Source organism: Mastomys coucha, unplaced genomic scaffold, assembly GCF_008632895.1.
Source record: "Mastomys coucha isolate ucsf_1 unplaced genomic scaffold, UCSF_Mcou_1 pScaffold22, whole genome shotgun sequence".
Taxonomy (NCBI): domain Eukaryota; kingdom Metazoa; phylum Chordata; class Mammalia; order Rodentia; family Muridae; genus Mastomys; species Mastomys coucha.
Genome location: NW_022196905.1, coordinates 209,159,933 through 209,172,690, shown reverse-complemented (window position 1 = coordinate 209,172,690; position 12,758 = coordinate 209,159,933). Strand labels below are relative to the sequence as shown.

Here is a 12,758-nt window from a genome sequence, read left to right as displayed (position 1 = left end):
ATATAATTTCCTTCCCGATACAGGGTTTCTCTGTGTAGCCTTGGCTGTCCTGGAACTCACAGGCTGGCCTCGAACTCAGAAATCTGCCTGCCTCTGCCTCCCAAGTGCTCTCAAAGCCATAAAATTTAGCCTGTATATCGGTATATCGATAGAGATCGGTTTCCTCTACTTTACTGACTCCTCCGGCCACGTGGCCTCTTGTGCTGATTTTCCATCTGAGTACTGCCTTGCTGTGTCGCTGTGGATGATCTCTGAACTCCTGATTCTCTTTTCTGCCTTCTGAGCACTTGGAAGACAACTTAGCATTGCCATGTGTGGTGGAACTCAGGCTCTGCGCATTCTACGTAAGCACTTTACCAATGCGGCCACATCTCCAGCCTCCTGTGTGTGTGCACATATGCACTCTGTGCACTCATGCACGCCGAGGGCATGAGTACAGAGGCCAGAGATAGATGTCCACTGTTTTCCTCCATCAGTATTTAAAACCTTTGATGTGGGGGCTGGAGAGATGGCTCAGCAGTTAAGAGCACTGTCTGCTCTTCCAGAGGTCCTGAGTTTAAATCCCAGCAACCACATGGTGGCTCACAACCACCTGAAATGAGATCGGACTCCCTCTTCTGGTGCATCTGAAGACAACTGCAGTAAATTATGCAGAGGGAGTGAGCAGGGGTGGCAGAGGTCCTGAGATCAACAGCAGACACACACACACACACACACACACACACACACACACACACACACACACACACACACACGATACCTCACGGTAACTGTAGCTCTGTACAGAGCTACAGTGTATTCATATACATAAAATAAATAAAAATAAATCTTTTTAAAAAAAACCCTTTGATGTGTCTGTGTGCACATATGCCCATGGGAGTGGAAGGTAGACCCCGTGGAGATGGAGCTCCAGGCTGCTGTTGGCTGGATGGACATTGCAGCTGGGATCCAGAACTCCACCCCTCTGCAAGAGCAGTGCATGTTCTTAACCACTGACCCAGCTCTCCAGCCCTCCAACCCCCACCATTTTCTTCTTTCTTCTCGAGACAGGGTTTCTCCATGTAGCCCTGGCTGTCCTGGAACTCACTTTGTAGACCAGGCTGTCCTCAAACTCAGAAAACAGCCTGTCTCTGCCTCCCAAGTGCTGGGATTAAAGGCATGTGTCACCATGGCCCGGCTTCCACACCCACCATTTAGAAGTAGTCATTTGGTCTATTTTGTCTGCCTGGTACCCAGAGGCAAGGAGAGCATCAGATCCCCGGGAACTAGAGTTACACTCTGACAACTGAACCTGAGACCTCTGCAAGAGCAGGCAGTGCACGGAACTGCTGACACACCTCTCCAGCCCCTGCTGTTTAGTTTTTGAGGCAGGGTCTCTCACTGACCTAGGGCTCACTGGTCCAGCTATACCAGGTGGCCAACGAGCCCTAGGGAGCTTCCTGTCTCCCACCCCCAGACCCCAACCATGGGGACAGACATGAGCTACCTGTGCCCTTGGCTTTTACATGGGTACTGGGGACCCAAACTTGGATGGTCATGTTTCTGGGGAAGGCCCACTATTGAGCATATCACAGGGTCTCATGATGCAGCCGAGGATGGCAGTGAACCCAACCCTCCATAATCCCCTTAGATAGCCCCTGACTGGAAACCCCCGTGGGTGAGGGGTTTTTATACTTGCTCCCGAGTTGTTAGGTGACGGGCTAGGGGCTAGGGCCCTTCCCAGTCCCTCCTGGCAAATCCTAGTGCCATCTGGTAAACACAGTGCCCATCTGTAAGTGAAGAAGCCTGCTCAGCCTGAGTTTCTTTTTGGCAGTGGAGTTGGGATGTCTGCCAATGAGGTGTGGGGTGATGTGTGGTGTAGGCCCAGGACCAGGGCTCCCTAATGGAGCTCATGCTCCTGGTGCCCTGTCCCCTCCTGCCACACAGCCAAGTGTCAGTGGCTGCACTGCAGTGGCATCTGAGTTGGTGTGTCAGATGGCTACCCCAGCAGTAAGGTGAGGTCACAAGCCCCCAGAGCCAGTGCAGGGGTTAATTAGCCCTCCTCCTTCCTGTCCAGTGGGACGCTACCTGTTTGGGGCTCCTAACTATGGCTAAGCTTGGTAGGCAGGGCCCAGCATGGGTCCATCCTGCCAGTGACCCTACACCCATTGTGCTGTGCAAAGTGGCAGCCCAGACAATAGCCCTAGCTAGGGTCCTAGATCTGAGTAGCGACAACCTTCACTGATGGCTGCCTTGATGGGTCTATACCTCAGTTTCCCTGGATGCCGACTGAGGCTACCTGGGGGGTGCTTATAGGGTAGACTAGGGACTGAGGGACAGGGGGAGGCTAGGGGACCATGAAAGGGTACCCTGAAGCTTGGAGTACAGGATTGGTGGTGTACAGTTGGGTGGGAACCTCCCAGTCCCTCTCCTGTCAGAGTGAGCGCCTGGTGGGTATCAGGCAGAGAGACAATGGACAGACTTTATTGGCAAAGAAGAAGGGAGGACAGCATCCCGCGGCGGCACACAGTTGGAGTCACCAGGTTATCTCCACTTTAGGCACTGGGCGCATACTGCAGAGCCAGTCGATCGAAATCATTCTCCTATAGCGGGAGATGGGACACAGCATGAGACAGCACAGCCTTCTCCCTCCCATCAGGAGCCATCCCCATCCCTAGGAACAACTGCTCTGCTCACCTTGGCCTGGTACTCCTTGATGAAGGGGTGGGCCCTGTGTGCATCCTTCAGCTGTGACAAATATCGGTTTGTCACCTGAGGAGAGTGGGTTGGAATTAAGTTGGCCAGATATGGGGATCCAAAAGCCACTCTACCCTGCAGCATCGGGTGGGAGTAAGGGAGGGACCCTGACTCCCACACCCCAACCCAGAGCTTATGGAACCTGGGCAGCAGGTTCCACTCCAGGGAGGAAGTGGCCAGGACAGGGTGACTGGCTGATAAAGCTTTATGAACTGACATGTCCTAGATTCTTTCTCTTTTTTTAAAAGAGATTTATTTATTTTATGTATGTGAGTACACTGTCTCTCTCTTCAGACACACCAGAAAAGGGCATCAGATCCCATTACAGATGGTTGTGAGCCACCGTGTGGTTGCTGGGAATTGAACTCAGGACCTTTCTGGAAGAGTTTTTAAGCACTGAGCCATCTCTCCAGCGCCATGTCCTAAATTCTAGGACAGTGATTCTCAACCTTCCTACTGCTGTGACCATATAATACAGTTCCTCATGTTGTGCTGACCCCTAACCATAACATTTTCTTTGCTACTTCCAAAGTATAATTTTGCTGTTATCGATTATAATGTAAATACCTGATATGCAGATGTGTGGAAAGCTCATTTGACCTTCAGGTTGAGAGCCACTGTTCTAGGATCTAAAAGCAAGGTAGCTCCAGCCAGGCCTGTCTATATGACACTGAGGACAGCTGTCTGTCCTCAGCTGGGGCAGCTCAGCAAGCTGTGTCCTCTTTACCTACGCAGAAAGCCGCCCCAACTTCCTCTTCCCCCTAGGTCTCCACTGGTCTCTGCCTGTCCTGTTTCTGTTCTCACCACCATCCTGAAGGGGCTGAGGCCTGAGTCACACTATAGCCTACCTCAGGGGGCTTGCCCAGGTGCTGTGACAGTACAATGAGGTTGATGAGGGTCTCAGGGTGGCCGCTGTCCTGGAAAAAGATAGAGAACAGGCAGTCAGCAAAACCCAGATGCTGAACCCACAGACCATCATCTGACTGAGGCCAGAAAGAGCCAGCCTAAGCTACCATAGAGAAGGTAGGTGGTACCAGGCTGTCCCAGATTTTTCACCATGCACTCTGCCTTGTGCCTCCTGCTTAGCCTGGCCTGCGTCTGTCCCTCTAGCTTTTGGGGGCACCGAGTTCCCTTGCTCCACCTTAACCTGCTAGTTAATTGTGAATTTGGCCCCCCTTACCCCTGCCTTTCTTCATTGAGTCAGGGATGGCAGGCCAGCTTTTAGGTGAGGGTTGGGGACAAGTAGATGGGAAACAACTAGTTGTGCTAAGTCCCACAATAGTGCCCCTGTGTTTAAAAGTCCCCAAAGCCTGTGGCCACAACAGCTACAGGTGCAGCAGATCCAGTAGCTCATGCGTGGTGCCAGAGCCTGGTGGTAGCCCTGCAGGAACTGCAGACTTCCCTTATGGGGAGTTCATACACGACTTTCTTGGTTTTGGACTGCAAACTCATAATCCCCCTGTCATAAATTCCCAAGTGCAGTGGTGACAGGCTTTCTCCCTACTCTCCTCAAGACATTTCAGAGCCTTGAACAGATGAGGCAGCACATGGACAACACCTGTGTCCTCCTAAAGAACAGATGAGGCAGCACATGGACAACACCTGTGTCCTCCTAAAGACAGCCCAGGGCACCCGGTGGTGGTGGCGTACGCCTTTAATTCCAGCACTTAGGAGGCAGAGGCAGGCAGATTTCTGAGTTCGAGGCCAGCCTGGTCTACAGAGTGAGTTCCAGGACAGTACAGTCAGAGCTATACAAAGAAACCCGGTCTCAAAAAAACAAAAAAACCAAAAAAAAAAAAAAACAAAAACAAAAACAAAAAACAAAAAATCCAAAAAAACAAGACAGCCCAGGGTATGCCTCAACCAAAGGCCCTTATTCAATTTGTTTTTATTTTGTTTTTGTTTGCCTAGGGCAGGGATTTTTGTGTAGCCTTGGCTGTCCTGGAACTCACTCTGTAGGCCTACCTGCCTCTGCCTCCCAAGTGTAAGGATCAAAACCACGTGCCACCATGCTCGGCTATACCTCTTTAATTTCAAGTCAGGCCCATCGCCCTGGCAATCCAGGCACCCTGGAGAGTACATGTGGTCACAGGTCAGGCTGCCAAGAGATTTCATGGCCAAATATGAGTTTCTAGTTGTTTGGGGTAATGGTGTGCTGGGATGCCCTCGATGGCCAGGGTGTGCCCCACCTACCTTGTCCAGTGCCTCTTGCAGCACGCCCTCCGCAGTCTCCCAGCGGCCCTGTGCTGAGTGGCAGGCTGCCTGGCCGTTGAGCAGCAGCAGTGTGGGTGAGCACTTGTCGGCCAGCTCCTGGAATATGTAGTAGGCTTCTTGCAGCTTCTCACCACCCTGTGGGGACACTTATGTCAACTGCTGGTCACCTGCTCGCCGGACACCCTCCATGCCATAGCCCAGGGCAAGTCCTCCCTAGACCAGCTCAGCCCCCACCTCCCTTCCAGCAGAGAACCCTGAGTAGAGAGATGTGAGACACACAAGGGCACACATCCCTCCTGCCACACTGCCCGGCTCTAACCCTGCTAAGAAGCTATGGAAAAGGGCTTTCAGGGATGTGGTGGATGTGCTGGGACCACAAGGACACTGAATCTCAAACAGTAAAGCAGTGAAGCCTGTCGGGGCAGGCCTGTAACTCCAGCTGCTCTGAGGGCTGAGGCAGGACAGAAGTTCAAGCCTTGGCTGATAAGATTCAGCCGGTGCTCCACTACCAGAGCCCCACCCCTCTGCGCGTGCGTGTCCCATCCTAGTAAACTAATGTACATACAGTCCAAGCCCTGCCTGCTTACAGAGTGAACTCAAAGCCACCACGTGGAACCTTAGGAAGTTCTGTCTAAAATAAAAATCAACATTCTTTTCTGTTTTTTGAGACAGGGCTTCTCTGTAGTCCTGGAATTCACTTTGTAGAGCAGGCTGATATTTGACTCACAGAGATCTGTCTCTGCCTCCTGAGTGCTGGGACTGAAGGTATGCACCTCTACCATCTGACTCAAAAATTAAAAATTTTAAAAAAGGTCAGAGAGCTGAGGATGGGTAAGTAGCTACTCTGTAAAAGGACCCATTGCAGGCATCCACTGGGCACCCCACAACTACTGTAACTCCAGCTTCGAGGGACTGACACCCTGTTCTGGCCTCTTCAGGCACTGCATGCATATGCACAAATCAATCTATAAGGGGCAGGGCATGAGGTGCATGCCTGTATTTCAGCACTAGGGTGATAGAAGCAGGAAGATCAGGATTCTAAAACAGCCTCAGCCACAGGGCCAATCCAATGACACCCTGGGCTATGTGACACTTGTCTAAAACAAAACAAAATCCTTTAAGGCTAAATTCAAATAAGAATAAGGAAAACATGGCTGCAGTGCAGTTTAGTGTGAGCAGTTGCCCGGCATGAGTGAGACCTAGGGCTGCATGCCAGTCCGAGAGAGAGAGGGAGGGAGGGAGGGAAGGAGGGAAGGAGAGAGAGGGAGAGAGGGAGGGAGGGAGGGAGGGAAGAAGGGAGAGACAGAGAGGGAGGGAGGGAGGGAGAGAGAGAGAGAGAGAGAGAGGGAGGGAGAGAGAGAAAGTAAACCTCCAGAAAGCCCGGGGTCATTCCCACCCAAGAGGACGAGCACTTGAGAGGCCAGAGCTGGGCTCTCCTGTAAAGGCTTGCAGACAAAGGAGCTCAGAAAGGAAGCCAAGCCCAGGAACCAGAACAGGGCAGCTGGCAGGAGGCAGTGTGAGCTACGGATGCCCAGCCTGTTACCAGCCCGTTAAAGGAGCCCTGAGAGCAGAGCAAAGCCACTCCAGATCTAGGAGACACAGAGAGCTGGCCAGCTTCCTGGCCTGGACCACTCCCTCCAGGAGCCTCTTCCAGTGTCTACAGGGCTCTGCCACAATGCTTTGGGTAAGGCTTGGCTGAACAGAGGGGTGAAGTCACAGGAGTGACACTTCTTAGTCCCTACCCCCAAATCTTGGGGAGCTTACCACAGCCAGGTTGACCCAGGCAGTAGCTAACTGGGTGAGGGTGGCGTCCTCATCTTGGTCCTGCATCCTCTTCAGCTCCTTCCTGGGACATTGAGGGGTGAGCACTGAGTGGCCTGGGGGCCCCAGAGCCTGGGCATGGACCCTGGCACACTCTGCTAGTCTGTGACCAGCTGATACAAAGAAGACATGGCTGGCCCACCTATTGCCCCACATGATACAGATCTAGGAGTTGCTACTCGGGAACAAAGCTCAGTTGTGTGGACCACCTCTGGGAAGCTCCAGGCCTGCCATAGCCTAGGGAGCTGCTACTCCACCCCCAACAACAACCCCCACAGAACTGTGATAGGACCTGGCTTCCCACATGTCCTGTGCAGAGCCTCCCACCACCCTACAGGAGTGTCCACCCACAATATTACCAAGGGAAGTAGGCAGAGTCCCCACACCCTTGTTCCCAGCAAAGGACCCCAGGGAGAGGCTAGGTAAAGGGTGGTGTGTCACTTGTATGGGACACAAGAAATAAGAAGCCTCGGGGAAGCTGAGGCTGACGTCTGGGCACTGTGGTCCTGGCTGTGGCTCACCGAGCTAGGTCCAGCCTGTCCAGCTTGAGGAGGATCTGAATTGTCATGGCCGTGCTGTAGACAAGGCAGAGATAGTGGTTGGCAGGTATTTGGCCTTGCCAAGAGAAACACTTCCACTTTTCCAGTGAGAACGCAGGGGTCTGGGCTCTTCCTTGGGCTCTGTAGGGACAGGCTTGCAGCTGGAACCCTGCTAACTGCACTCCTCTGCAGGTCAAGCAAAGGGGCCCAGACCTGACTCTGCCTCTGTGTGGGGCGACAACACAGCATGCTGCTGCCATGGCCCTAGAGCACCTTTGCCTACTGTCATTAGCGTCTGTCTCAGCTCCTGGGATGCCAGATGACTCATGTGGCCACTTGTCCCTTGCTTACCTTCTAGATGGGCTGGCCCCAGGCCTGTACTCCATGTTTACTGCTCTTCTATTTACTTTTCCTCCAGTTCCAAGATGGAACCTGTGACCATCTGCCCTTTTCTTTCAGACAGGGTTCCATATAACCTAGGCTTGACTCAAACTTAGGTTAGCTGGGGATGACCCTGAATTCCAGATCATCCTCCCTCTACCTCCAAGTTCTGACAGGCAAATAAATGCTCTTGTCTCCCCACCCCCACTTGAAACAAGCCCTCTCACTATGTTGCCCCGGCTAGCCTCAAAACCCTAAGGTATCTGAGAGGTGGCTCAGAGGGTAAATAAGCACGTGCTATGAAGCTGCTGGTTTGAGTTTGATCTCCAGGGTCCACGTGGTGGAGAGAACCAACTCCCACGAACTGCACTCTGCTCTGCAGCACACACACACACACTGTTGTACATGTCTGTTCTCAAATTAGGGAGGGAAAAATATGTATGTATATATGTATGTACGTATGTATGTATAGGCTTGATTCACCTCCCTCAGCTTTCTAGGAGATGGGGTTTTAGGCATCTGCCTGACCTGCTTATCCCTCCTTTTTTAAAAATAATTTAAAACTCATTCTTTGACAATTCATACATATATATTACGTATTTTGATTGTATTCCCTTCTTACCCTTTCTCTGGGATCCTTCAGCTTAGACCTAAGTTCTCTTTTCTTTGTATTTGTGTGTGTGTGTGTGTGTGTGCACACGTGTCTAAGCACAAGTGTGGAGATCAGACAACTTGTAGGAGTCGGGGCTACACTGGGCCCCAGGGAGACCCTGTCTTAGAGAAGCCAGATAAAGCAGGCTTCAGGCCACTCACCACTCAAGGCCGTCGCCCTGGTGCAGGGTGCGCAGGGCTGCATCCGGGTTCTGGTCGTGGAAGTAGATGGAGGCAGCCATGAGCAGGAAAGTGGTATTGGTCACATCCACACTCCTGCTCATCTCACGATCCAGCTCTAGCACGATGTTGTCCCTGTGAGAAGTGTCGCTCACTGTGAGGCTAAGGCAGGAGTTGGCCTCATGCCTCTGAGGGACCCCATTCTTCAGGAGGGCAGAGGTGTGTCAGCCCAGGGGTACTCAGGAATGAGCAACAGAGCGGCCAGGGCATCTTTACGGAGGACCAGGTAACCCTAACGTGGTGCATCAGGGACCAGCCTTGATGCCTCCATCCATCCATTCTCATGCAGATGGCAAAACAAGCTGGGAGAGGTGGGAACAGGCACCCCTGGTCAGCTGTGTGCTGAAGCACTGCATGTGACAGCTGAGAAGCTGCATCAGAAGTTGTCAGCCTCCAGGTGGTAGGAATCCTAAAGGCCTTGTGCTGAGCCCATGAACAGGCCTGGTTTGGGTGAAGCAGCTGAGATATACTCTACTCTGGGTATGGACAGCACAGCTGCTAGGCAGGGACAGTGTTCTTGGGGCTGAGGCTCTAGGACAGGGCTTGCTGAATGGTTAGCAGAGCCCACGTGTTCTTTTCTGTGCTAGGAAGCCACGGCCATGAGCATGCTCAGCATGCTCAACATATAGCCATGCCTCAGCTGGGCACAGCCTGCGCAGCAGGGTCTATCATCACCTCCACTTAGCAGGCGAGGGAAATGGAGACAGCAGAAGTGAAGGGGTAGGAAGTAAGGACATCTTACCCTCTCTCTGCAAGTTGGAGCAGACCCCGGGCTCCAGGCTATTTGGGTCTGGGGCCACCTGCCCTGGCCAAGCCTTACCTCCGGTTCTCACTGGCAAGGTACTCAGCAAACATGCGGACAGCCTGGAGCTCTGGGGCCGAGGAGGGCTTGATCTCGTCCAGGACCACTCCATACTTCCTCTACAGTCACAGGTGCATATCAGTCCTTCCTACCTGAAGGCTTCGTATTCCCAACCCACAGCCCACACCACCAGCACACTGCTCAAGACAGCAGTGTCACATGGATCTGTGGCAGGCAGCAAGGTCGCCACGTTTTCCCTGCTACTGTAGCTGGGGACATGTGTCAGCACTGAGGGGGCAGAGCGTGTCTGCTGTGCCCACCTTCCCCACCTGGCAGACCTCTTCCTGACACCTCTGGCTACTTCTGAAGCCACCTGTCCCTCACTGAGCCTTTCTCACCCAGGCTGCTCTCAGACTTGCAGCAATCCCCCTTCCTCAGGCTTCCAAGTGCTAGGGACTATGTGTGTCTCACCACACCCTGTTAGGAAAGTCACACCCAGTTTTTCCCTGACCCACACAGAGCATGTGACCTGGGCTGGGGGTGGTGACGCACAGTCTGTGATTAGGGCTCTGTTCATCAGGCTCCTCCTGGGACACCTCAGCCCCTGCCCTGGGCCCAAGTGAAGAAGACCTTTTCAGAGGTCACTAGAAATATATCTTTTTGAGCAGGATTTTGTTGTGTAGCCCAGGGTACCCTCAAACTTGAGCTCCTTCTGCCTCAGGCTCCCACGTGCTGGGATGATAGGCCTGTGCCACCGTGCACAGCTTAGGGCTGTTTTTAGAACAAATAGGTGAAGAAAACACACCTCACTGTTTTATGTGGGTAGTGATGAAGCCAGGCATGGCAGCACAAGGGAGGTGGAGGCCAGCCTGGGCTTGAATGTGAAATGGCTGCCAAGCCTGATGACCTGAATTCTCAAGGACCTATACAATGGAAGGATAGAATGGAGTTCGGCAAGCTGTCCTCTGACCACACATACCCAACCCTCCCCATGATGAAGCATCCTGACACAGTCCCCTGGCCTGACTGTTCACAGCTTTCCTGCCAAGTACCTGTGGCCTTCCCCAGGCTGCCCATACTCACCTGTGCGAGGTATGCTCTGTACAGGAAGACGTCCCTCTCTATTTCTCTCTCAGGACTGGACAGCTGTGAGGAGATGTGCAGAGTGAGGCTGAGCAGTCTGCTGGGCAGCTTCCCTGGTAGGACTCAGGCTAATAGCTCTGGGCCTTAACTGGAATCCAGGAGATCCAGAAGCCCCAACGGAGTCTCCAGAGGGCACCCAGTGTGCAAAGCCCTTGTCTTATCTCAACTGATGGGAGCCCAAAGAGGTTCCCCCATAATCCCGTCATCCCATCATCCCAGTGTGCAGTACAGCGGCAGCAGCAGCACTGCGTGCCCCAGCCCTGCTGGGCGCTTCACAAGCTCAACGAATTTGACTCTGATTTTATTATTTTGGGAGTTTTGGACAGGGTTTCATGTAGACCAGGCTGGCCTCAAACTCACTATATAGTTGAGAACAAGTTGGATCTTTTTTTTTTTTTTTTTTGGTTGTTGTTTTTTCGAGACAGTGTTTCTCTGTGTAGCCCTGGCTGTCCTGGAACACACTCTGTAGACCAGGCTAGCCTCAAACTCAGAAATCTGCCTGCCTCTACCTCCCAAGTGCTGGGATTAAAGGCGTGCGCCACCACCACCTCGGGGCTAGTTGGATCTTCTTGCCTCTTATCCAGAACCTTAACAAAACAGAGCTTTTAGCCTGGTAAGGACAAGCCTCCACACACTTTACCCTAGCCATGCCCCAGCCCATCACGGTCCTGATCCTGGAATGCTAGGCTATTTTCACATTCAAAACAACCAAGCCTAAGACCACCACTTTCCACGACCATTCTCCTGTCATTTCCTGGCTGCCTGCTCTGCGACTGTCGCCAAGGCTACTGCACCTAGGTAGCCTGGAGTTCCATCAACTCCATCCCTCACTGAGCCTAGCAGGAATGCTGTGTTTTCCACGAGTGCACACTGAGGAGTGAGTGACGGGTGATCCTGTCAACAACACAGGCTGTTTGCAAACACTGTTCCCATCTTTAATGAACTAAAGACAAGCTGAGCATGGTGGCACAGGCTTGGTGTCTGGGAGGCTGAGGAAGACTGCTCAATCTAGGGACAGCCTGGGCTATGTGAGACTGTTTAAAACATAAAAGAAAACCAGGGCTTTAGTAGGTAGAGGAACACTTGCATGGAAGCTGTGCTTTCCTCCCCCAGTACTGCATGGCTGTGCACGCTGTGATTCTAGCACTCCAGCGTGGAGGCACGAACATCAGGAATTCAGTGCTGTTCAGCAACATGGGGAGTTTGAGGCCACCCTGGGCTAAAGGAGACTGTCTTCTTTTATAACCAAACTTCTCTTTTGGGTGGGGGTGGGGGGCAAGGAGGGTACAGTTCAAGACAGGGTTTTTCTGTGGCACCCTGGCTGCCCTATGTCGCTATGTAGATGTGATTGCTTCTGCCTCTGTGTGCTGAGATTTAAGGCACACCACACTATCTCCGGTTCAGGACTATTATTAAGAAAGATTACAGTATTATCCGACTGACCCTAAACTTACAGAGATCAGACTGCCTCTACCTCCCAAATGCTGGGATAGAAGGCGTGCACCATGATGCCTGGCTTTATAAATACACTTTTAAAAAAGGGGGGCGGGGGGAGAAACGAAATAGTAAGAGATTTTAAGATAGAGCCAGTGGCGCACACCTGTCACCTCACCATTACCCCGACTTCAGGTCAGCCTGGGCTACGAAGTGAGCCCTTGTCAATCAACCAACAGAATGCTAGAAGCTGGGCACAGGGGTGCACGCCTGTCATCCTAGCACTGGAGGGGTGGAGACTGAAAGCACAGTTCTTCAACGTCAGCCGCGGTTACACAGTTAAGTGCAAAACCATCCTTGACTCCAAGAGAAACCGAGTCCTCCGACCAGAACCTCAGAGGGCGCCGGAAGCTGCTCCTCACGCTGCCCACCTTCACGCGCTGCGCCTCGTTGATGCACTGCTGGTAGCTGCCGATGTAGAAAGCGTTCTTCACGTCGAACAGCTCGTCTACCTCTCCAGAGCCGCCAGAGACCGCGCCCGGAGCCGGAGGAGCCATTTCACCACACCTCTAACCGGCCTTCTTCCTGGGAGACACGTAGGCCGGAAGCAAGGCCCCGCCGCCAGGAACTATGGGAAACGTAGTTCTACGGGACCAATCGGAGGCGTTGAAAGAAAAACCTTGCAAAGCCTCCTGAGAACTATAGTTCGGATTCCGTCAACAAACACAAGGGCTTCAGGACCAAAACACTGAAAAGCAGTCAAAGTTGGGATTGGTTGAATAATCTGAAGAGGGTGG

General features: G+C 52.6%; 1 protein-coding gene across 1 annotated transcript; it reads right to left on the bottom strand.

The window, feature by feature from the left end:
• Window positions 1-2,443: 2,443 nt before the first annotated feature.
• On the bottom strand, window positions 2,444-12,737 carry Cope (COPI coat complex subunit epsilon). Its single transcript, XM_031340101.1, has 10 exons — window positions 12,393-12,737; window positions 10,468-10,530; window positions 9,403-9,503; window positions 8,505-8,657; window positions 7,293-7,346; window positions 6,715-6,796; window positions 4,930-5,085; window positions 3,585-3,653; window positions 2,677-2,751; window positions 2,444-2,582 (listed from the first exon to the last, which is right to left on the bottom strand). Exons 1-10 carry the CDS (start codon window positions 12,516-12,518, stop codon window positions 2,535-2,537), a joined length of 927 nt encoding a protein of 308 aa, XP_031195961.1. The 5' UTR covers window positions 12,519-12,737; the 3' UTR covers window positions 2,444-2,534.
• Window positions 12,738-12,758: the final 21 nt, after the last annotated feature.

Excerpts from the sequence above, each read along its gene's own strand:
- Cope (XM_031340101.1), bottom strand. The coding sequence starts at position 12,518 with ATGGCTCCTCCGGCTCCGGGCGCGGTCTCTGGCGGCTCTGGAGAGGTA. Across the intron at positions 9,504-10,467 it reads ACAGAGCATACCTCGCACAG|AGGAAGTATGGAGTGGTCCT; the intron begins GTGAGTATGGGC and ends CTGTGACTGTAG. Across the intron at positions 6,797-7,292 it reads GACAGGCTGGACCTAGCTCG|GAAGGAGCTGAAGAGGATGC; the intron begins GTGAGCCACAGC and ends TCAATGTCCCAG.